We start from the raw sequence: 24,805 nt of genomic DNA on the forward strand, positions 1-24,805 counted from the left end.
TTATCCTTTTTTCAAGTGACGATTTCAAGCTCTCAGTGCTTCTCAAATTAAGCTGCAGTGTGATGCAAGCAAATTGTTTATATTTAAAGAACCACCTCCTCATATTTTCAACAGCGCCAGGAATAAGATAAATGTCATGGCTAGAATTCAAAGAAATGTGCAACTACTTTCATGGACCCAAAGAGGTTTTGGACTTGCTTTTGAGCAGCATTTTTCAGCCTTCCCAGATTCAAGGTGATGTTAAGGGGAATTTCAAAACAGTTGTGATATGAAAGGGAGCCAGGTGTACAAGGAAATGAATTTAGAAAAAGTACATATATCACTGGATATATGTACAAGTCCTTGCATGAATCTCTGTGGTATTCAACTCAGTGTTACTCAGTGTTGAAATTCTGAAATTAATGTACCTAATTTAATCATGTTCACTAATTTCAGTTGGCCTACTCTAAGTAAAACTTAACTGAATGCCACCCTAAGCCATTCTTGGAATTTCTGGCATCTGAGAAACAGTAGCCAGAAGCAAAGCCTAGTTTGAAAAAACTCCAAACACATTGCTGATGTAAAGCAACATACACTCTCCTCTCTTTATCAAAAGATCCCATATCAAAATTATTCAAGCTCCACATCACCATATGGGAAAGTCACAATGGCTATGAACCATAAGCCATATATTTAATTTAGATTTGCTACTTTTAAAACTACTATGTATTCTCATTGAAGACTTAATATGGTCATCTTTGAAATGCTGGTGTTTTAGCTAAGTAGCAGTTAATTTTTAAAAAAAGAAGAAGAGTGCAGACCAAAACAAGAATTTTATAACGTTTGTTTTTATATAAAAAGAATCTTTACAATTTGACATGACATTTTCACATTTGTTAAATAAAGTAGCCCACTTGGTGACCCTGTTAGAAATCTGTTCAGTTATATGAAGTTGTTTTCCTGAGCTAAATGATACCGATAAAGTATATGCATTAATTATAGCAGCAGAAAAGGGGGGAAAGTTTTACATTTTAACATGTCCAACAAAACAAAAACCACATTCTATCAAGGCATAAATGCTCTTATTGGGAATGTGTGCTCAGCCTCTTTCTTTCTTTCTTTCTTTCTTTCTTTCTTTCTTTCTTTCTTTCTTTCTAGAAGTTACATTCAGCCACCATCAGACAACAATGATAATGCATGGAAATGTTAACTAGAAGAGTTCAATTCCATCAGAAGAGATCAGTTCCCTATCATCTGTTGCTGTCGTGATCCAATCAAAATATCAAAAGACAATTTTATTACTTTATTACTATATAAATTTTACTGAATAGAACCATCACAGAATTGTAAGGAGTCATTTTATCCAACATACATCTGGGATTTTAAAATCCACTGTAGCCACAGATTGAAGATTGAGATATTCTGAAACTATTTTCAAATTTTAATTAAATGTCACAATTAAGCCCACACTCTGATTCTACTGGGACTTAAGCATGAGGAACTCTGACCTACTTTGCAGCCAATTGTTTAGAAGACTTTGAACAGAAAGTCTAGTACACCAACGGTGCTCTAGTCTCTCACTGTGATAAAACAAGTAAGCTGTTTTACAAGGTCAGAGGAAAGTTCCTTTTCCAACTCCTTAAATAAATCATGTCAAATACATAGCCAGAGTCATCAGTTCCTCATGGAAGGAAGTAAAACCTATACCTTCCTCAGTTACTTCAGGCTTTGAATGTATCCTTATTGAGATATGAGATAAATCTTAGATAAGCAATGAAATAAAATATTTAAATCTGATATAAGCTAATATACAAAACTAGGCTCCAAAACATGTTGGAATTGAGAAGAATACAAAACCTCTAGAAGTTACAGTAATACATAAATAAAAATAAACTATAGTTATAAACCAAGTTATTCCCCATAGGGAGTTTAAAATCCCAAACTGTTACCAATTATAGAGGTACATATTACTGTAATGTAAGCTTCTTAAAAGAAGCAAAACATACTTGCCTTCTTGATTCTATTAGCTAACACCAAATTCTATTAATTTATTCTGGCCAGGAAGGCAACTGTTAGGCTAACTCTCTCTAATTAGGTGTGCGATAAACCCAGAAACTGAGTATAAATGAACAGAGAATCATTTGCACTTTTAATAAGAAACAAACAAACAAACCAACAAACAAACAATGTATGTCAAATTAATATTGCTTCTGTTACACTTATTTCCTGTGCAACACTGGCCAAAATTCAAAGCGTACTGAAGATCGTGAAAATATTACCACTGACTTGAATGGACTTTTGATAAAATCTTCTAGCAGAGTTTCAGCTGCTCGATAGCTAGCTCTTATGAGAGCAGCTGGCCTCTCTGTTCCCACTGAGCAATTGTCATGGATCAGCATTCTCAGTATGACACCTGAGCAAATTAAATGAGCATGATATAAAGAGCTTAAGAAAGCCTCTCTGAAACATTAGCTTTGTTCTGTGCAAACTGTGCTACCACTCTTTTGACTCTGCATTCCTTCCTTCCTTCTCTCTCTCTCTCTCTGGAATTATTATTTTCTCCTTTCCACAAATGTCAGAAAAGCAGCGATACAGGAAGTCAATTTTCACCACAGACCCATTTCAGTCCCGAGACTGATAGAAGAGGATATAACCAGACTCAGAGTTTTTTGAGATGTCCGATGTCAACCCGTAGAATTCTTCAATCGCTTGTGCATCTATTTTCTGAAACGAAATGCGGAGGATATAATTTCTGTAAGAAGAAAACCCACTCCAATTTATCTAGCATGGCTACAGCAATTCTAATTGGGGTTGGGAGAGATCAGAGTGCTGGAGCCACTGCCATATCTCAAGGACAATCAAGGGTCTGGAGCCTTGTCAATTCAAAACCTCCAGTGTCCCACCCCAAGACCACCCCATTTCCGAGTTTTCAACTGGCTACTGCCAATGGCAGAACTACTGGTGAGAGCTTCACAACAGTTTGGGAACAGCTTGGGCCTCTACCACAGCAGAACCTCATCAGCAATGTTTCTCTTTGCTGGTGGGAGGTGAGGGTGGGAGGAGACAGGACTGCATCTTAGAATTCCTGATCCATGATTGCAGTCATGGGATTTTTGTCTGTCACATGACAGTGTATGTTTTGACTCCACAGAGTGGGAAGTGATGGAAACAGGATGTTTGTGTTACTGTGTTCCGTGAAGTGGGACTATTGTCCTTTGTCCTTTTGCTCTTTGCTGTCTGATGCTAGAGAGAGAGGGAGCCATGTTGCAGTGCTCTGTGTGTGTTTATATGTAAATAAAGTAGATTAGCCAAAATGCTGAGTTGCTGAGGTCTGTCACGCATGATGCGCAAACTCTGCGGATCTCTAAGTGTGCCAGTGTCAGTTGGCATCGGTCACTGTGATGTTCGGGCTGAAGAAAGCTCCTGAAGCTCCTGAACAATCGACCAGGAGGGAGGGAACATGCCAGTTGGGGATGTGTCTCTGCCAGGGTCCTACTCGAGTGTAGGCTGAACTCCTGACAGTCCCCTTCCTCCAACCAACAACAACAGTGGGTGGGGTGGCAAGATTACAGCATAAACTCTTATGCTTCATAACAAAGGAAAAAAGATAGAAGTTAAGGGTAATAGCAAACATTTTGGGAACACATTTCTGCTAATGCAACAGGATTTCCCCTTCCACTCTCCTGCAACAGCCTACATACCCCTCAACCCTCTTGAGCAGATTTGGGGTGTGTGCAGGGGGCTGCCAGGGGCAGGAAATACATTCCATAAACTGCATTCATACCTCTGGCTAATAAACACCACTGGCTATCATTTTAAGATTACGACAGTAGCTGCTTGCTAGAAGGAGACACACTGAAAAAGACACTGCAAAAAAAATAATATGCAAAGGCATACTCTCTTTACTAGAAATGTTACCATGTTCTACTAGCATTGGTAACAAGTTAACAGTTTCTTTGCAAAATCTATTGTATTGGAGATAATCTAAAAGTAAGTAGCAGACACAGAATAACTACTCTAACGTTTAGAATCTAGAATTACAGACATTCTTACCTCTACAATGTCATCATCAAAGAGTAACCAAAAATCATGACTCTTCACTATTGCAATATAGTGTCCTCTGTTAGGTCCACTGTGAAGAAGAAAGCAATTCACATTGTGGTCACCATCAACTTTAAGATCATTTTTTCCTCAGAAGAAAATGTTGAAGAATTCTGACAACTACTTCTGCTTATTTTATCTTTTAAACACAACATTTATATGAAAACAAGCTTCAAATATTGCTTTTTCATAAAGAACAAGAACCAAAGAAGCAGCTAAAACTGAAGAACAAGACGTGCTCCCCCCCTTTTTTTGCTAATTTAATCACTGTATAAAAACAACACTCAACTATGACACTTGAAGGAAACAACAACGCTGGCACATAACTCTACATAAATTAATAGAGTCCATCAAAGGCCTATTGTTTTGATGATTTTAAAGAATGATACAATGCTATTTCACAGGAAATCAGTAGCAGTAATGTGTCACATTGTATTTTCTTACCTTCCACAGTGGACTACCACAGCCACTAGATCATACATTCTGTCGGGATTAGTGGCATCTCCTGATGTATTAAACAGCCGAAGCTCTAAGGGGAACACTACCCTGTAGGAGAGTTTTGTATATCGATGTAGCTGATCCATGTATTTAAATCTCTTCAGATGGAGAGCTAGGATCATAGGCAGCTTTTTCACTTTCATCCTGAAACAAAGTATTTATTTTAGTGTGGTCATAAATGTCCAAGATTCAACTGCATTTTAAAACCTACTTTTCTCTGGTGGTGGGCAGTAGCCAATGAAGTCATATCTCACAGTAGACTTATTAAAATCAATCAACTTAAGTATACAAATATGTTAAACAGAAATACCTTCACACAGCAATTACCACTTGCTAGCTGTTGAGAACTGCGTGCCGCCGAAAGCCCATAGCAATGTTTGGAAGGTGCCATAGCAATTTTGTGGGGAAGGGAACATGGTTGAAACCAAGCAAGTCACAAACTATTATATACAGAAGACTGAAAGCAGTTTGAGAACTTGGAACAGAGCTTCTGAAGTAGGAACTAAAAATATTTGTGTGCCAACACTGAGCCAAAAGGGGTGAGCATTTTGTGAGCATGTTCTACTCCTGTAAAACATTCCACTCATTTGGGGCAATTTTTCACATCTTTGCAAAATAATGTAGATTGTTTGCGAGTGGGGTGTGCGTGTGGAAATGGGGAGACATTCCTGATACTGAGCCAACCTCCTATACAATCTAGTCCTCTATACAGTACCTGACTATCTGGGGCAGCCCATTTAAAAAGCAATGCAGTGCAAATGAATAACATGAGTATGGACATCATCAATCCACCCGGCATTATTTTCAGGGGGGTGTGCATTTTAACAATGGCATCAACATGCTCGTTCTGCAATTCCTTGTTGGTATGCAAAAATTAAGAAAGTTCTAAAATGTTCACTAAGGAGCAGCATGTCAGAGCGTTTTGCACCCCTTAACGAACCACTTTTCACACTGAAAATCAGGCATCATTAAACTTCAGTAGTACATCACTGCTTGCAAATGCATGCTTTACTTTCCTGAAGCACAGCCATGCACTTAAAAGCAAACAAGATGAAAACAGCAATGGTTTGAACAATGAAGGTTGGTGGACAGGTAATGCGAATTATTACATACAATTTTACTTTAAAATTAGTCTAAAACATGGAATACCACATTTTATAGACATTAAATTAAAAACTGAACTGAATAAATATACAAGGCTGCAATTCCAACCCTACTTACCTTGGAATACCCCCCACTAAATTCAATAGGACATTGTTCTGAGCAGACATGATTAGGACTGTGTTGCAAGTATACCAACACCAATATTTTATTTAAACTTTTAGGAACCATAGTTCTTATTAACAGTTGTTGGATCCTACTGATAAACAGTGATGGCTAGAGCAAAGGCCTTACTGCTTCATTTTATCTAGTGAACACATCCCTTGTGGAAAAATTGATACAATGTAAAAAGTAATAACATTTCTAGATTTCGAACTCAGTCTTAACCCTAGCCTCCAAAGTGAGATCTGCTTTTACTTTTAAAAAAAACCATATAGTCTTATCCCTCTGCTTTCCTCCCTTCTGCTTTATCTCCTCTTTTTCTTTTTCTTAAAAGTGTAATAAAACTAGCAATGGTGCTACTGGTGTGACCCACCATGAGGTGAAGGTGAAAACCAGTTGTAGACCCAAGTAGCTAGAAATTTATCACTTCCATGGTGTAGAACTACAGCTACCGCAGACAAAAAATGCTGAGTGAACATATTCAAGGACTGATAGTTTCCTGACCCATAGAATCATAGAGTTGGAAGAGACATTGGAGGCCATTGAGTCTAAATCCCCTACTCAGGACAGGCTCTGTAGTGCAGGACGCAACTGTGACATACCTGACAAGTGGCTGCCCAGTATCTGTTACGATACCTCCAACAAAGGAGAGCCCCCGTTTTCCAAGGCAAGTCTGTTCTATTGTATAATAGCTCTTGCCACTAGGAAGCTTCTTTGAATGCTTAGCCAAAATCCCTTTCCCTGCAGTTTCCACCTAGTGGTTCTAGTTCTGCCCTCTGGAGCAACAAAGATGTCTACTTGTCACATGACAACCCTTCAGAGAGACATCCTTTTATCAAAACTAAAAACACTCAACTCTTACAGAAGCATCAAGTGAAATTCCACAAAAGTACCGATCAATTTAATTAATGACTTAAGCATAGACGAGAATAGTTTTATGAAATTTTAATCATCACTCGGCTAAACTGTAGCTTAAGTCATACGTCACCATGAAGATTCAAAACTCCAAGGAAAATAATGGAAACATATATAGAAATGAAAATGTTACATAGGTAAATGAGCCACATATACAATTTTAGAAACAGAACAATTCATGTCAAAATGTTTACAGTAGCCTATGTTCTCCTATAAAAGGATATAAAAATGGATCCTTTTCAGCTGGTCAGGCTCAGATTACATATAACAAAAAGCCAGAGATGGAGAACCTGTCACCCACAGCCTAATTTCATGCAGCCTCCTCCTTTGGCAGTCTGCTCTGAGGATGAGAAAAAGCCCTTCCCCTTTTGGCTCTGGCTTCTCCCATTGCCAGCATGCAGCCCTTGAAGGGCGGGGAAAGAGTTTCTCACTCCTGAAATAAGGAGGAGGGGGGAAGAGTGCAAAAAACGAAAGCCTGATGTGGGCCATTCCCGTCATATGCCAAAGCTTATCATGACGTCCAACAATTCCCATTTCTCACACAGAATCTTTGTAAAAAAAGCTGGTTAAAGATAAGATTTTTAATCTTCTTAAAATATACAGTGCTCACCATCTCCAACGATGGATCATATCCTGATAACATCTCACATTGCTTTGTCCAGCCACTCAAGGTTGGCTGCTCCAAATAGTATTTGTCTGAATACTGGTACCATGGTAACATCTGGAGCTTGAGCCAGTGTAAGTGTATAAAATTTGCAGATGAAATACAAAAGGGAAGGGGGTAGGTGGGAAGACAGCGAAGACAATTAGGATTAGCTTTTTAGATCATATTGAAATATTAGGGGCTGAAAACGTGAGAGGCAGAAATCACGCAGTTAGGAAATTAATCCCACTGAACCTCAAGTATCTTGGTTGCTACAGAACATTTACTGGTGTTATAACCAAATTAAACTTTCAATACACAACGTAAGGAGAAATGTTTGGATAGCTTGCTAACAACTGTGAAACCTACAATATATGCTTATGGTACCTTTTGTGTGCTTCCTGTTTACTGCGACACTCTTCACAGTAATATTTATATTCACTGCACAGGGTTTCTGTATTGCTGAATCCCCTAAAATAGAAGAACAGGCATTAATGTGAAAGACAGACCAACTCTCAACATCTTGCTTAAACGTACTGAATTTAAGCTGGCAGCGACTGACATGCTAATCCCAAAGGACAAGAAAGCCATAGCAGGTATAATGACATCTAGTAGTTCAAGTTTGGTTAATAGAGAGCGTGAAGAGCTCCATGAAAGGGAAAGGCTTGAGATTCCTAGTAGCAGTCTAAGTCGGTGCAGTAAAAGATACATTTTTACCAACTTTCTCTCTTGTTAACTTGCATAGTATGGATGAATACAGAAACGTGGGAATGGCAGCCCAGGAAATTGTGCGACTCCCTTGCCTACAGAGGTGCATCTAGCATATTTGCCATATAGCTTTCGTTATATGCTTAAGATGCACCTCTTTAGTCTGGCCTGTGACAGTCAAAGCATGTTGTTTTGAGAGACCCACCTCTTTTACTGAATTTATAGTGCTCTGGCTGGAATAGTATTACTTATTTTTATAACTGTAACCATTTCAGCTGATTTTATATGGGCATATTATATTCTTGTAACCTCCCTGGAACTTTATGGTGAAGGGTGGGTAAGAAATCAAACAAACAAACAAACAGTCCAAAATTTGAATATCTTCCATACCTTAAACAGTGAGTGATAGACGTGTTTTGCTCCACATCAACAGAAAGGTCTAAAAAATCTTCATCTTTACTGCTTATCTGCAATTTGGAGGAGGGGTGCAAAAAAAAAAAAATATTATTTCCCTGCACAAAGCACATTTTGAAATCAGGTCTCAAAGTGACCTATAAATCAAATGGTGATAAAAATCTAATAGGGGTTTTTCAAGATGAATTATCATTTAACAGGCCATACAAGCACATTAGTAAGATGGGTTTACCATTTTCTTCTATTTACCAGTATGCAGACCAGAAAAAATGCTTTTTTCCCCCACTTTCATTTTTTTGTTTGCTTTTTGTTTTTCTTACAGCAGATACAGAAGCTTTATGAAAGATAGAATAGAATACACTGACAAATGCCTAAGGCAACACTTGTCAGAACTTGGTTTGGAAACCTGCTGAACTCTGTATGCTCTCCAGTGAGCAAGATAAAAGCAAACGAGTTGATGAATTGGGAATATAATTTGTCTCTTATGAATATAGTTTTAACAGTATAGATATTAGTTTCTGTTCTGTAATACCCCATGTGTAAATACTGACAAAAGAGCAAGTGATACAAATGGAAATGGGATCATGATGCCTTGGCTCTGACTGGGACAACATCTGCAGATAAATTTACATAGTATTAATTGTTCTTGGTACAATAAACATATGAATATTGGACTGTAAATTCACAGCTGCTTTCCTTTTCTGACCCTTGTTACTGAAAAGTGGATTCCATCAGCCTTTGCATTCCCAATAGCAGACCTGAATCAAAGTCATGATGTATCTAAATCTATTGCTGCTACTACTTCTTTTTTAAGTACAAAAACTCTGCTAGATGTTTGTTTTGAATCGTACAAAAAAATTAGAGTACTAAATTTTCTTGAAGTTAAGAAGCACTGGGTAAAACTTGCTATGTGGCATCCTACCCAGGGGGATACTATGTAACAGCCATTTTGGGTAGGCTAGGGAGGTTAGGGGACAGAATGCCAGTGGTGGAGTGTCAATGAGCACAATTGATATAAAAGCAGACACATACCAGCTAAGTCTTTGATAATTCATTCATTAATGATGCAAACCTCTCATTGAAAAATATACTTCAGATTGTCTGTATTAAAAGCTACATAAGATTCTCTTTGAAGTTCCATATTCAATTGTGCTTTCACGCAAGACATGCATAACAGCACTAGAATTTTTTTATATTAGAAAGTCAGGACCCTCACAAATTGCTGCAGTGCTCTGAATACTGCAATGCAAGGATAAAAGAAATATTGAGGTTGGAGTCCTGTGTACAGAAAACTCTCCTTCTTTTAAAATAATGGTGACCAATTTTAAAAGAAAGTGCTATGCATTCTCACTTTTAGATTAGGCCTTTTATGTTCCACATTTTGACATATACCTCTGAACTTCAAATTACGTAAGTTGTCTATCCTATCATTTATGATAAGGGGCTGAGTTGCAGGTAAATAGCTATTTTGACTACCGGTTGCCCGCATGAGGGATGGTAGTTCTTTAATTTCAAGGAACAAAAACTCTGAGAACTCTAGCAAAACTTGAGTGTTAACATGAAATGCAAGATTTCTTTGTAAATAATTTCCCCATCTCCTTGAAGCAACTTTTAAACACATATGGCAGGAAGATGCTTGTTGTAAATGTTTTTCTGTCCTGATCTTTGGTACATAGAAATCCTACATATTTTCCATGCAATTCTTTTGCAAAAATTGGAGGCACTCATTCTTGTTTGCAGAATTAGAGAGAAATTCTAGGACTACTCCATCATGAAAGGAAACGTGAACAAGTGTTAATTTTAATAGCTGCTATTAAATGGTTAACTTTCATCAAGATAGACTTCAAAATAAGCAGCTTCATTTTTCTCTGTGCTCAAATCCTCACACAACTGAAATCTAACACCAGTAAACCAGTTTCCTGGTTTGGATAATGTGGGAAACTCTAATTAAAGGTTCCTCACTTTGTTTGCTCACACTGTGAAGGAAGGAGTGAAAGGGCTGTGTGCGGAACAGAGGCAAAAGCCTCATTCATATTACTGCTTAATAAGCTGAGATATGATTATCTAAATACAGTCAAAAGAGTTGTGATACACTACAGAAACAACTACATTTTATCTTAGCCAAAAGGCTGAGAAGCGAGAATGCTCCTAACCCTTCTTTTAGAGTCTTTTAGCCTCGTTTAGATTCTTATAGTCTTTTATATATACCTTCTGTTTTAATAATTTTAGCTTTCCAAAACGTTTTACAGATTTTAAATGATTGTTCCCCACCCTACTTATGCTGGTCTGTGACCATAATAAAGATTTGATTGATTGATATAGAAACAAGGATACAAAAAACACATTTGCACAATAAATGAAATCAAAGTAATCTATAGAAATACCTACCGTTTCACAAGTAAGACATCTGGTTTCATTTGTTAACGTTCCCTGAAAAATTTCATGAACCCACGTTGGGTCTGGTGGACTGTTGTTATTTTCACTGTCAATGCTGCCATTCGGTAAACGACCATTTTGCTTTTCTTGTTTACTCTCCTCTTGCAAAATATCAGCAACTGTATTTAGCAAATAGTTCAAGAACTCATGCGCATCTTGCTGCATATAGTTGTCAAAAAGCTCTGCAAAAGAAATTTACTAGGATATAAGCCGGTTGAACAAAAAGCAAGTAAGTTATATCTATAGACAGACCACCTTCCAATATTATGCAAAAGAGTTTTGCAATAAACAAACTCCACTCTCCACTAGTACACATACTGGCCATCAGTCTGAGGATTTTAATAGTTTAAAAATACTGTTTAAGAAACATTATTGTCTTTAGGATATATGTTATGGCTGTTCCAGCATATTCTAATAAAAAGAGGCAAAGTAAGTGTAAATGATATGGCCATCAAATTTTAAATTTTACTGGAATTTTTCTGTGCATCTTAGTGATATTATGTGATTGTAAACCACCTCAATACAGGGTGACATTTAAACCTTTAAAATAAAATATTTATTGCAAGTGTGGCAAAATACAGGGTTATGCTCCCATTTAATAGGGATAATAGGGATAATATAGTACTTTAACTATCACCAGGGCGGGGTGGGGAACCATAAGTTCAGTTTCTGAGTGTCAGTCCAAATTAGAAGAACAAGAATGAACAACAGAGAGACAACACCCTTTTTCTGATTCAGTAGAACTGATAAAGGTAAACGTGTCATAACAGCAAAATAAAGCATTACCATTCTCTTTCCGAAGTCTTGTTATGAACTTTTTTGGAGGTATTACTCCAACTTTTTTCTTCTGGGTGGCTATGCTGTGGAAAAGATCAGCTAAGCAAGTGAGAAGACTTTCCTTTTTTCTGGGCTGACTTTTGTATGCCAAGACTTTCTCCCGAAATGGACGACAAAAATAAAGTGCCTGAAGAACTGAATTGCAGTAGCATGTATTTCCAAACTAGAACACAAAGAAATGATCTATTAGTTCTCCCTGAAAAGGAAGACTGTTTACAAAGAGAGTGGTGTGAAACAAAAGTGTATCTTAGCAAAAGTGTCTCTTACTGTTTTTTGGAGACTGAAGTATAACTTATCCATTAACTAGTGGCAGATTTAACAGTCAGCAAAGTATGCACCTTTTACTGCCATCTGGCTTCTCTGTTGCACATATTTTATTTTTAGAAATATCTGACAACCAATGGGTTTTCTTTCTACAATGGAAATCTATGCAGCATTAGTAAATGTTATTGTTTTGAAAATTCACCAGAAAAACTCTGGGTAATATCCGATGTCAAATAATAGTCTAACTGAGCAATGGGGCTGCCTTTTCTCTGCCTCAGATCTGTTTTGGAGGGTCCCCCAAATTTCCAGAGAAAATGTGAGGGTCATGAGGGAGACTACAGGGGGTGGAGAGGAAGGGGGAGCCCAATTCCACTCATAGAAACTGTTCCACTCCCGGGAAGTTACATTTGAGTATAACTCTCTATCTTGTATTCTCCATTTTATAAAATGTATGCACTGTTAATGCTGTAAAATTCGAAGTTCACAGTACACGTTCCTTATCAAGAGGCTGATAGCTCTGTTTAGTAATGTTACATGACTGAGAATGAGCCATAGGCTCATGTACTTCCTCTTCCCCCTCTTCAGAGCAAGTTCCCTCTTCTCCCTTGTCAGGCTTACCTACGGTACTATCATTACAACTACACCAATGTTTCACTTCAAATTTTGGCTTAGCTGGGAGTTCTGATTAGGGTCAAACCAGGTTAGAGTTGGTGCAGAAGTAACCATGAATCACTATTAAGATCACTAAGACAAGGGAATTATTGCTAGAAAGAGAAATGTGTGAGGGTCCGCAGCGTTATATGCACCAAGATCACCGCAGAAACATGGAGTTGTGTTTTTTTTAATGGGGCAGGGAACAGAGAACCCATATATCACTATTTTAAGTTTTGAAAGCCATACAGTCTACCAGCTGTTTGAGGCATCTTTTAAACGGGTCCAACTCCCAGTCAATTAAACAACTGCAATGAATTTTATATGATTGTCCTTTTGATCTAATGCATCAACTACAAACATAAGAATACAAGGTTTCAGTCCAATTAAGATGGGAGTTTTGTTTGTTGGCTGCTTTTAATTTTTAGTTTAAAGATATCCTAATGCCATTGTTTCCAGCTTCAACAAATCCTCTTAACTTTAACTCCAATGTACCACGGACACCCAGCACACTGCATATAGTTCTCTGCATATTCTGAGTGGACACTCAGGCTGGCACATATGGCAGGCATTGGCTAGCGTCACAACTGGCTCTCATGAACAATGAGAGACCTAGGATATACCTCTCCTGAGGCTGTATGTACACTGCAAAAAAAGAAAACTACCAGAGATGGGCAAGCTGTCTTTCAGGGACTCTTCCTCACTTTCACTCACCTTCTCATTGAGTAACCCCTGCCAGGCTTCCTAGGAATCCCAGGATTCTCCAGAACAGTTTAAAACACTGGTCTTGCACTTAGTTTAGATTCTGAACTTAAGTCTGAATAAAGATTGAATATATTTTTCCACTCAAATAAAAAACACGTTTACAGTGGTACCTCAGCTTACAGGCGCTTCAGGTTACAGGCACTTCAGGTTACAGACTCCACTAACTCGGAAGTAGTAACACGGGTTAAGAACTTTACCTCAGGATGAGAACAGAAATCACATGGCAGTGTTGCAGCAGCAGGAGGAGGCCCCATTGGCTAAAGTGGTACCTCAGGTTAAGAACAGTTTCAGGTTAAGAACGGACCTCCAGAATGAATTAAGTTCTTAACCCGAGGTACCACTGTAATCAATTACTAGAGAGCTTTTATAATTTCTTTATGCCCAGAATTTGTGTAGTCCTAAGGCACAGGCAAGCAACTTCTTTCATATACATTCACTTTCTTTCAAAACAAGTAATATCTGCAACTTACATTTACTAAACCAAAATAATGCTCATTGACTGGAAACTGTTCCGGACCAATTTCTTTCTCCAAGGCCGAGGCATTAGCGCCCTAGAGGGAGGGGAAAACACACACCAGTAATTACCATGACCTGTTCTATGGCACAGTTTACCCATGCAGGCAAATTAGGCAAAGAGTTTGCTTAAGAACAACTAAAGAAGGATGCCCAAAACAAGAATACAACCCGCGATGCAAGTTTCTCTGTACATACAACAGTATGGCTGTGCATGTTGAGCTGACAACTGATATACTAGTTTGTAACGCTAACAAACAGTACTTCTGTTTGTTACTTCTTCACACAACACATAGTTGCTGTTGTTTTTAATTTGTTTACAGTATTTATAGCCTGCTCTTCATTATTTTCAATCTCAGAATTGGGAACAAAGTAATAAAAACAGAGAAAAACAATATACCAAAATTACAAATCATACAAACAGGTCTGACAAACAATGTATTAACAAATCTGTCATAAGACAAACAAGCGAGACTACAATGACAAAAATTAAAATTTCCAATTTAACCAGATGCCTGGGTTTAAAAAAAAACACAGAACACTTTCAAATAGATTAAACCACCAATGGTTTTAGCAGCAGCTCCCATGTCATTTTTCACTTATGGCAACCTACTTACTCCCCCTCTTTCTCTCACACAAAGAGAGCTAAAGGTCAGAAATTATACTAGAAATGCAAACCTGCGATGGCAGGCACATTATCATTAAGCCATAAAACGTAATATAACAGTGCGGCCTGCTGTTATTAGGATAGAAGGAAGGCAGAGAAGCCAAACTAGTTTACCGGGTAACATGCTAGCAGTTCCCCAGCTGCTCCAGAGTTTTGCTTAAGTGACCCAGGCCAGTAACTACACTCTGAAATTAAAATGGTTATGCCTTTACTATTTGCCTTTACTATAGTAAATAGTAAAAGCATGCCTTTACTATTTATTTATCTAAGTTATTAGTTCTTGGTTAGCTGAAGCTAGCTGCTGTCCAGCATGTTTAAGGAGCTCTGAAGGATCATTATATTTTGAGAGATCAATATGGGAGGGAAGAAGCCAATGTGCTCATGGCTGCGGAAGCCTGACACATTATTAAATGTATGGAGGGAATCCTCACAATTCTACTCCACACTAAAGCGTTATAGAGTCAGTTTTAACTAGAAGGGCTGAAAATTAAAGGCATCCATGCTCATTTTTGAAGGTTGTAGCACATTATTGGAATCGTGATGTTTAAAAATAAAGATCCTGCACATGTTAGTTATACGAATGCAAAAATTAGCTGATCTTTACATTGCTCATTGACTTGATAACATGCATCTGTTCCTCGGACTTATGCCTGTCTTGACAAATTTGTGAATATAGTCCAGCACTTACAAGGACTTCTTGGATTAGTTAAACATACTCAAGTATAAGCAAAAACCTTCGGCATGGCTATTCAGAAGCCCTGGTATGTTTAATGCTGCTCTTTCTTACATTTGTATAGGACTCCAGGTTAAATTTTATGGTAAAGGACTAAGTAGCATTAATTTGCACACCCATCATTTCTGACATTAACTATCAGGATAACATCCCAGTACTAACCTCCTTCCATTTTTATGTATAACTGAAATTAATATACTTAAATTTACTTAAATATTTAAATATAGTCATGACGGAGGAAGTAGCAACACAAGAATGTGATTCAATTCCTATTGATGACCTTACTGCCAATATTTTCTTTTTAAAATGAATGGGTGCTCCTCTGTAGGATGGATAAACAGTTTTGCAATTATGGATCCAACCTTTCACATTGAAATCTTTTATGAAGTCACTGGTTTAAAAATACAAAGAGTTCAGAGATCACAATTCTGCTTGAACCTTTACCAATGGTTGACTAAAGTGACATTGGTTGTCTTTTGAGGAGACTTGCAGGGAGACTCTAATTGATGAATGAACTTTGTACAAGTTGCCCTATTTAAAATATACTTTTTCAACAAAGCACATGGCAGGCTTCATAATTAAGTGCATAATCACAATGTCAAAGTATACAGAAGAAGAAGATCAGTAAAACAGAAAATGTATTATGTCGTGAACATAAAACTACTCAATCTACAGTGTGACACCTTGCCTGATGGTACTGTTTAAACCTGTTGCATTCAGCAAGGGATGTCAAGGGATGGTGAATTTAATATGATTGGGTGGTTTGTTTCCCTGGGGTGGTCTGAGTTGCTAGGATACTGACAGAAGAAAAACAAAATGGAAATCTATTACCCAGCTGAGAACCCCCTCTCACAGTAACACTTCGTATTATCTTCTAGCTACTTTGGGAGCCAATTTTTGGTTCAAAGCAGCTTGAAAATATAAAAAACCTATTAGCGTTTGTACAGATAATTGGTTTTTCAACAGTGTGTTCACCATTATACCCCTTTTAAGATTGCACTTCCCTTGCACACATGGGGAGCTTCCCAGCTTACAAACCTACTTCCTGATTAGTACTAAGCTTAGTTTGTCAACTTCAGACTTAATGGCAATCAATGATTATATCAAGCCACTGAAGCCAGAGGAGAATCTGAGTGCTAGTCTTTACTGCTATCCCACTTAATGTTATTGGTAGATTTGACAGGAAGGTTTCCGGGGGCGGGGGGTATGATTATTCTTTTTTCCTGAGTTTTTACAATTTTAATGGCTGAGTCAGTCCATTTCATACTCTCTCTTTGGCATGCAGCAATGGGCTGAGCTTGATTATGAAGATTAGGTCACCCTTCACCAGGCCGTTGATTCTATCCCTAGGTTTTAGAGATATTTATAGGGGAAATGGTTAGGTTCATTTGGCCTCATTTCCTTTACACTCCTTCTGGCTCTAGGATGGGTTTGTTTTCTCTGATGATGTATCTGATGATGTATCTCAATATTGGCTGCTGTGTTGTGCTTTCTTATCCACTTGTAATTAATTCATTTTGGAAAGGAAGGTTGGATAGGTACATTAAGTATTGAAGAATTCACACTTGATACCCAGCTCTACCTCTCTTTCAAATCAGAACCAGTGAAGGCGGTGAAGGTCCTGTGTGAGTGCCTGGACGCGGTTGGAGGCTGGATGGTGGCTAACAGACTGAGGTTGAACCCTGACAAGACAGAAGTACTCTTTTTGAGGGACAGGAGTCATTCTGGACTCACAGCTGTCCATGGAGGTGCAGGTCAATTCTGTGTCCAGGGCAGCTGTTTATCAGCTCCATCTGGTACGCAGGCTGAGACCCTATCTGCCCGTGGACTGTCTCGCCAGAGTGGTGCATGCTCTAGTTATCTCTCGCTTGGACTACTGCAATGCGCTCTATGTGGGGCTACCTGGAAACTACAACTAATCCAGAATGCGGCAGCTAAACTGGTGACTGGGAGCAGCCGCCGAGACCACATAACACCGGTCTTGAAAGACCTACACTGGCTCCCAGTACATTTCCGAGCACAATTCAAAGTATTGGTGCTGACCTTTAAAACCCTAAACAGCCTAGGTCCAGTATACCTGAAGGCGCGTCTCCACCACTGTACTGCCCGGACACTGAGGTCCAGTGCTGACAGCCTTCTGGCAGTTCCCTCGCTGCGAGAAGCCAAGTTACAGGGAACCAGGAGGGGCCTTCTCAGTAGTGGTACCCGCCCTGTGGAACGCCCTCCCACCAGATGTCAAAGAGAAAAACAACTACTGTACCAGACTTTTAGAAGAAGCTTTTAATGTTTAATAGACTATTGTATTTTAATATTCTGTTGAAAGCCACCCAGAGTGGATGGGGAAACCCAGCCCGATGGGAGGGATATAAATAATATATTATTATTATTATTATTATTATTATTATTATTATTATTATTATTACATGTGATTGAATTGCTTTCTTCAACACAACCTGGCAGCATTATTTAATAATATATGAACACTACCAGATCACATACAAAAACTTTAAAGTTCCATGTTTCGAACCAATCTCAGAAGTCAAAGAACCTTATTGTTCTCATACAAAGATTGAACTATTCTCACAGTGGAGAGCAAACTTGCATAACCTCTGGTCTGGGTAATCAGATTCAGTGCCTTTTCCTACCAGGATGCTTAATCAGCCATACATACTTGCTTAGTATGCCTCTTATTAGCACACAGGGCAAAGGCTAAACTACAGTGTTGTATTAGGAGTGAAGCAGCCCTGCCACAGACCTGATCTAGATCTCCTCACTTAGCTCCTCTTAAAAAAAGGGCAAACCATGAAAACCTATGCAAATCTATGCATTTAACATAATATGTAGCTGGGCTTTGAAAAGAAGAATGTCAAGAATCAATTTAAGTGAGAACAGAGTAGAGCTATCTGTCATTGTCCAATGTATTCACTGCAAATCTACTATCCATTGCATTTACCTCATGACCAAGGGTTGTCACAGCAGCATACAAAAACAGAAATCTAGAAGCATTTTAATATTCATTATCTAAAACCAGCAACATTTAAAATCAGATTTTTAAAACACTTTTGCTATCCACCAGTATTTGTATACCCTTGTGGCAGAACCTGATTTGTGGAGCTGCCTTCTCAAAGAGGGTTGTGGGGCACCATCTTTATTCTCTTTTCAGTGCTAGATGAAAACTTTATTTACATGTGTTTTTTTCATACTGCTTTTTTTTATTGTCACATTACTGTAGTTCATCTCTTAAGTTGCAATGTTGCTCTGAAATGCTTTAATAAGTATATAGGTAAAGGTAAAGGGACCCCTGACCGTTAGGTCCAGTCGCAGACGACTCTGGGGTTGCGGCGCTCATCTAGCTTTATTGGCCGAGGGAGCCGGCATACAGCTTCCGGGTCATGTGGCCAGCATGATTAAGCCGCTTCTGGTGAACCAGAGCAGTGCACAGAAATGCCGTTTACCTTCCCGCCAGAGTGGTACCTATTTATCTACTTGCACTTTGACGTGCTTTCGAACTGCTAGGTTGGCAGGAGCTGGGACCGAGCAACGGGAGCTCACCCCGTCGTGGGGATTCGAACCGCCAACCTTCTGATCGGCAAGCCCTAGGCTCTGTGGTTTAACCCACAGCGCCACCTGCATCCCTATTATAAGTATATAATAGTATATAAAGATACGACATTCAGTCTAGAAATCTGCAGCACTGTACAGTTGTCAGAAATGTCAACAAGCAGATTCAGGATAGATGCTGTTCCAAACAAAAAAATAAAATATGATGGCAGCAAATATTGTGTCAGAATAATGCTGACAACAGTGAACTACTCACTTGCTACTAACAACCCATAGAGTCAGTATTAGAACTATCCCAATGAATTTTGTGGCAATGCAATTAAATAATTATACATTTTGATAATGTCTTAATCAGTATTTCATCCTACTAAAGCATTAAAACACTGTTGCTCTACACTCCTGTTCTACTAATTTTATTATTGGTTGGTTTTGTTGTTGCAGTTTTATGATTTTAATGATTGTGTGTTTTGTTTTTAACTGTGAAATTTTTGTAACCCAACCAAAGACTATATGCTGAAGGGCAGGCTATAAGTTTAAATAAATAAATGCGCAGCTAGTGCCTAGCACTAACTTGCATATCAGAACTCTGAAAACAGATACCGTGACAAAAGATAAGAGACGGAAAATAACTATAAATGTATTGTGGTGATACATCAGAGTGGTTCAAAATTCCATTTTATTAGGTTCACAGCTCTGCTTAGTCCATAAATACTTTACTGCAAGTTTAACTCTCACATTACGAGCCTTTCATCAGTTCAGCACCCACTGGTAAGTATACATGTTTACGCTGTCCCTCTTCCTTTACTTTCAAAATATTTTTTCCCTTATGTTATGAAAGAATCTCACAAATTCTCATTCCAATGCCTTTTGAGCATTTTTTTTGTCTTGGAAGGATATGTGCTTGTATCCCCTGACCCACAATCACTAGATACTCAACTTCCATGAGAAAAAAGCAGCAAATGCACATATCGTTTGTCTCACGTTTCTTCTTTTCCAGTAAAGACTGAGCACAGTATAATGGCATCACATTGTATGTATGGGGGTGGGGCTGAATAAAGCAGTCAAAAGGCATCTATGCCTATGTATTCTTGTAGAGCCCATCTTGCTAAGGCACATGGGCATCTACTGAGGAATAACAACACAGGAGATTAAAAAGATCCCCCTGCTGACATGTAGGCGTGTCAACTACAGGAAGAGGTGATGGCTAAAGACAAAAAAAAGAAAAGGAGAGAGATAGGTATGCAAAGTAAGAGAAAGAACAAGGGCTTTGTGGAAAACACCACAAAATATGAAAACTTGGATAAAGGGGAGAAGGAAGTAATTTGAGATTGGGGGAAAGGAAGGATGTACTGTAGTCTTTAAAGCAGAGACTACATCCTACAGGCTACTTTTTTCAGCAGGAGGGCTGCATTGAGGGCTGGCCACCCATCTGAGATCTACATATCAAGAATGGAAGTTGTCAGAGTGGCATGGTCAATAAATGCATGAGCATGCACACACACAAACACTTACCATATATACACACAAACACACAGCCAGACATACACACATTCAGACAGGCAGGCAGACAAGTGGCGGGGGGGGGTCACAGTATTTCTGCTTCTATTCCATCACTGTGCTGAGGAGTAAAAATTGATTCAGAAGTCTTCTTACTTTGTAAATGTGCCTATTCTCCTTCCCATTGCAAGAAAGTCTTAGGGCTCAGGAAACAGGACGAAGTTAACTTTCTTGTTTCCAAAACTCTGAGGCTTTCTTGCCATAAACACCTCTGTGCATTTAAGTTCAGGCAGAAATGTCCACTTTGGGGGACATCCGAAAGCAATATAGTGGGAACATTACAGCACTTTAGCAGAGTTGTTTTTTTAAAAAAATTAGTTGCCAAATTACTCAGGTCCAGGGGAGCCACAACAAAACCCTTGGGAGGACAGGGGCCAGCCTGTTCAAAGGAAAGAAAGAAAAGAAAGAAAGAAAGACGTCACTAGCCACTTCAATGCAAACTCCAATACTATGATTCTCACAGACCTGTGGGGCTGAGGCTGATAACTGCTACAAACCAACTGGGCCCAGATAAGGCAGCATTTGCAGTCTTCTGCAGAATGGTGACATATCTTTTGGCAAGAGATTTCCTATTTGCTTTGCTCCTACCTTCTAAAAGGCTTCTATGTCAAAGGGGAAATAGTATCAAGTTTCCCCACTCTTAAAGTAAGCAGTTAAGGATTTTAAGGTGAGAAAAGTCCAGTCAGCACACTTAACAGATTATGAACAAAAATCCACATGTGCCAAGAAGAATGTCCTCCTTGAGGGGGCTTTTTAATTTACTCAAGCGGCTGTCTGTATTTGAAAGCCTCATTTGCTACTCTCTTTCATAGCTACTTAAATGAGCCACACGTCAAAGTATGCCAGTGTTGACATCAATGTTGTGCCCTCTAAAGCTGATTAACAGCGGTTTTGATCCTGTCCTGCTTTCCCAAGTAATTAAAGCATAAGGAAATGAAACCTATGTGGAAAGCAAGCCTAGGAAGAGGAAGCTGAATATTCAAATGAAGATGGTGAGAGGCAGGACACTCAACCTGCCGGATGAAGCAAGCTCTTAGCCCAGGAGAGCTTATGCCACAAGGTGTTAGCCTTTTAAAAACACAGGATACCTCGCTTTTGGTGCAACACACCAGTTACCACACCAGAGTGCTTTAATTTGCATGAGGAAAAGCACCCTCCTCACTTGAAGCTCTATGTTTTTAAGTTGTATTCATTCAATTTGTTTTTATTATTGCTTGTTAGCCGCCCTGAGCCCGGCCTTGGCTGGGGAGGGCGGGGTGTGTGTGTGTGTGTGTGTGTGTGTGTGTATATATATAATAATTTACTGCCTTCATAGGAGCTACTCATAACCTGCTGTGCCAACACTCCTCCCTATACAGTGCTACCTTGAGGCCCACCTCCAAAATCTTTGCCCGCCCACTGATTTCCACACCTTTTTCGTTTTAAGGGGCTCACTCGTCCAGCTCACTCATCGTTCCTGTTACCGCCTCCAGGTCAGGATCCAGCAGCCCAACCCCCGCACGCTTCTGCTTTAAGGTTTGCCCCAAAGCGCCAGCCACCCTAATCCAGGGTGGGCCTCACCCCGGGCAGAAAACGTGTTCCCGAGCGGAAATAGCCTCCCGCCGCCGCCGCCCCTCCAGGCAGGGAGGTGCACCCGGGGGCCTCCCGTCCCCTCTCGGCACACGCCCTCAGGCCCCTTCGGAGCCCAGCTCGAGGCGCTCCCTCTCCCCTGGGGGACTCCTCACACCGCCGCCACCGCCGCCGCCATCATCACACAGGGCAGCCGAACATGGGCGGAAGGGGAGATAGCAGCGCCCACCCCTCCGCCCGCTCCTCACCATGGTACAGATGGAGGCGAATTTGGAGACTGTCATTAGGATTTCCATCCGCGCAGCGCCATCTTCCACCCAATCACACGTCGAGGCGAGCCGGGGGAGTTTCCCACCGGAGGAGGAGGAGGGGAAGGAAAAAAAAGAAGACCCGGGCGCCGCCCCCAAGCAACGGCTGAGGGAGAGCGGGATGCCTCCGCCCCCCTCCGGCCTCCCCGAGAGCTCCGCCCGCCTGACGAAACGGCCCGTAAGCAGTTCCAACCGCCGAGACAGACGACGGTGGGCGGGGGGGGGGGGTGAGGATGACGGAGGGCACGCGCTGCGTCCGCTCGCCTTGCCCTCGGCACTCAACCAACCGCCCTTCTCCGCGCGCCGCCGCCGCGCAGCCTCTTCCGCCCGCACGAGCCCCGCTGCCCCTACTACGGCTTGCTACCCGGAACCGTAGCGCCGTAGTCTCGCGGGCCCCCAAGAGCGCAGCCAATCCGCTTTCCCTGATCAGCGCGAGAGCACGCCGGCTGCCTCTCCGTGGCTCCCCGAGGTCCTAGCGCTAGACATCCAATAGTTTTTATTTTGGGGTGTTTCCTCCCCGCTCTTGCTGTTCGTGGTTAATACGCGTCTTTCTCTCTCATACACGCGCGCAGGTGATGCGTTGTGTGTTTTAGGCTCCTGCGAGCAGCACGAAACCAGAGCGGGTAGTAGTAGGTATGTTAAGTGTTTCTGCAGCGGGAGCAACCGTAGCGTAATGAGATAGTTGCAGCCATGCTCCCCACCCCGCTCCAGCTGCCACACCCCTTCTAAGATTATGCAAGCTTCGAAGGTTATACAGTAAGTTTATAATTATACAGTAATAATTAAGGATACATTGCAGCGATTATTGCAGATCCCTGTGGGTTGCCTTTAATCTAGATATATACCGTTTTATGCGCTCATAACATGGGCAAACGGTTTGGGAGAGCTCCAATATATTCACTAGGTTGCGTTTTCCGTAATATTCCAGTAAATGCAACACAGTTCTCTTGGAATGGAAGCGCCTGGTGTTTTCAGGCTCCCTAAATGCTTGGCTTTGAAGCACACAGTGGCTGACAAGCTCTCTTTTCATGCCTGGTTTGGCGGCTCTAGGACCCCGGAGAGAGGGATGCTGCAGGGACGCTGCTGCAGAAATAGTAGCCGCCGACCCTCCCCACGTGCACACTACACCACCTTAAAGACTGGGATTTATTATAGCATAAGCTTTTGGGGGGACACACTCCACTTCATCAGACACATAAAGTCATGATCAGATGCATCTTCAGGCGTCCCATCAGGCTATAGGAGAGGGAAAGAGATGGGACTGCTGTGCTGAAAAAGCATCTGTTATGCTCCTTCCTCAAAGGTCACAGCAGTCATTCCATCCAGTTATAGGAGAAGGAGAGAGAAATGGGATTTATCTCCATCAGTGCTGTGCTGGTAAAAGACCAGCAGTTTCATAACTCCTTGAAATCTTTCCACTAGTCATGCCAATAATTAAATTGCCAAGAAACTGTGCAAAATGGTATGTCCACGTTACCAATAACTGCAGTCAATGTGTTCCCACCGCTAGTTTTTGAAGCTACATTCACATGTTGTCAGCCATAAACCATATCAATCCTGTAGTTTCTTCACAAATGCTGGTGTTTGATGCATTTCTCACCTCAAACCACCTTTAATCCAACTAGAAATCTGGAGGCGGAGTAAGTGGGAATGTGAATGTATGAGCCAGCTGTTGTGCATGCGCAGTTCTAGGGTGGGTGTTTACAGCGGTGGAAAACCAAAAAAGGCATGTACATGGAATAAATACATCCCGATCCTCTCTCTGATGTGAACAACACAGCACAAATGCAGCTTGAAATGGCAGCAGGTGTAAATGATCTTATAATCATAGAATCTTAGAGTTGGAAGGAACCCCAAGGGTCATCTAGTCAAACCCCCTGCAATGCAGGAATCTCAGCTAAAGCATCCATGACAAATGGCCATCCAACCTCTCTTTAAAAATCTCCAAGGAAGGAGACTCCACCAGCTCTCATGAGAATCTTTACTACTGCTGAACAGCTCTGTAATAAAGATTTTTTGAATGTTTAGTCAGAATCTCCTTTCTTGCAACTTGAAGCCATTGGTTCAAGTCCTACCCTCCAGAGCAGGAGAAAACAAGCATGCTCCCTCATCCATGTGACATACCTTAAGATATACAGTGGTGCCTCGCAAGACAAAATTAATCTGTTCTGCAAGTCTCTTTGTCTTGCGGAGCACGGCTATTAGCGGCTTAGCGGCTATTAACGGCTTAGCGGCTATTAACGGCTTAGCGGCTTTAAGAAAAAGGAAAGGAACTCGCAAGAACTCGCAAGACGTTTCGTCTTGCGAAGCAAGCCCATAGGGAAATTCGTCTTGGGGAATGACTCAAAAAACGGAAAACCCTTTCGTCTAGCGAGTTTTTCTTCTTGCGAGGCATTCGTCTTGCAGGGCACCACTGTATGAAG

General features: G+C 40.4%; 1 protein-coding gene across 1 annotated transcript; it reads right to left on the reverse strand.

The window, feature by feature from the left end:
* Window positions 1-809: 809 nt before the first annotated feature.
* USP12 (ubiquitin specific peptidase 12) lies at window positions 810-22,740 on the reverse strand. The gene is made up of 9 exons (XM_028726381.2): window positions 22,323-22,740; window positions 13,945-14,025; window positions 11,744-11,957; window positions 10,910-11,139; window positions 8,498-8,574; window positions 7,787-7,870; window positions 4,525-4,722; window positions 4,033-4,111; window positions 810-2,703 (listed from the first exon to the last, which is right to left on the reverse strand). Exons 1-9 carry the CDS (start codon window positions 22,368-22,370, stop codon window positions 2,602-2,604), a joined length of 1,113 nt encoding a protein of 370 aa, XP_028582214.1. The 5' UTR covers window positions 22,371-22,740; the 3' UTR covers window positions 810-2,601.
* Between the last annotated feature and the right edge of the window lie 2,065 nt (window positions 22,741-24,805).

This window comes from Podarcis muralis, chromosome 4 (assembly GCF_964188315.1).
Source record: "Podarcis muralis chromosome 4, rPodMur119.hap1.1, whole genome shotgun sequence".
NCBI classification, from domain to species: Eukaryota; Metazoa; Chordata; class Lepidosauria; order Squamata; family Lacertidae; genus Podarcis; species Podarcis muralis.

Excerpts from the sequence above, each read along its gene's own strand:
- USP12 (XM_028726381.2), bottom strand. The coding sequence starts at position 22,370 with ATGGAAATCCTAATGACAGTCTCCAAATTCGCCTCCATCTGTACCATG. Across the intron at positions 4,112-4,524 it reads GTGGTAGTCCACTGTGGAAG|TGGACCTAACAGAGGACACT; the intron begins GTAAGAAAATAC and ends TCTTCTTCACAG. Across the intron at positions 2,704-4,032 it reads TTGATGATGACATTGTAGAG|AAAATAGATGCACAAGCGAT; the intron begins GTAAGAATGTCT and ends ATTTCGTTTCAG.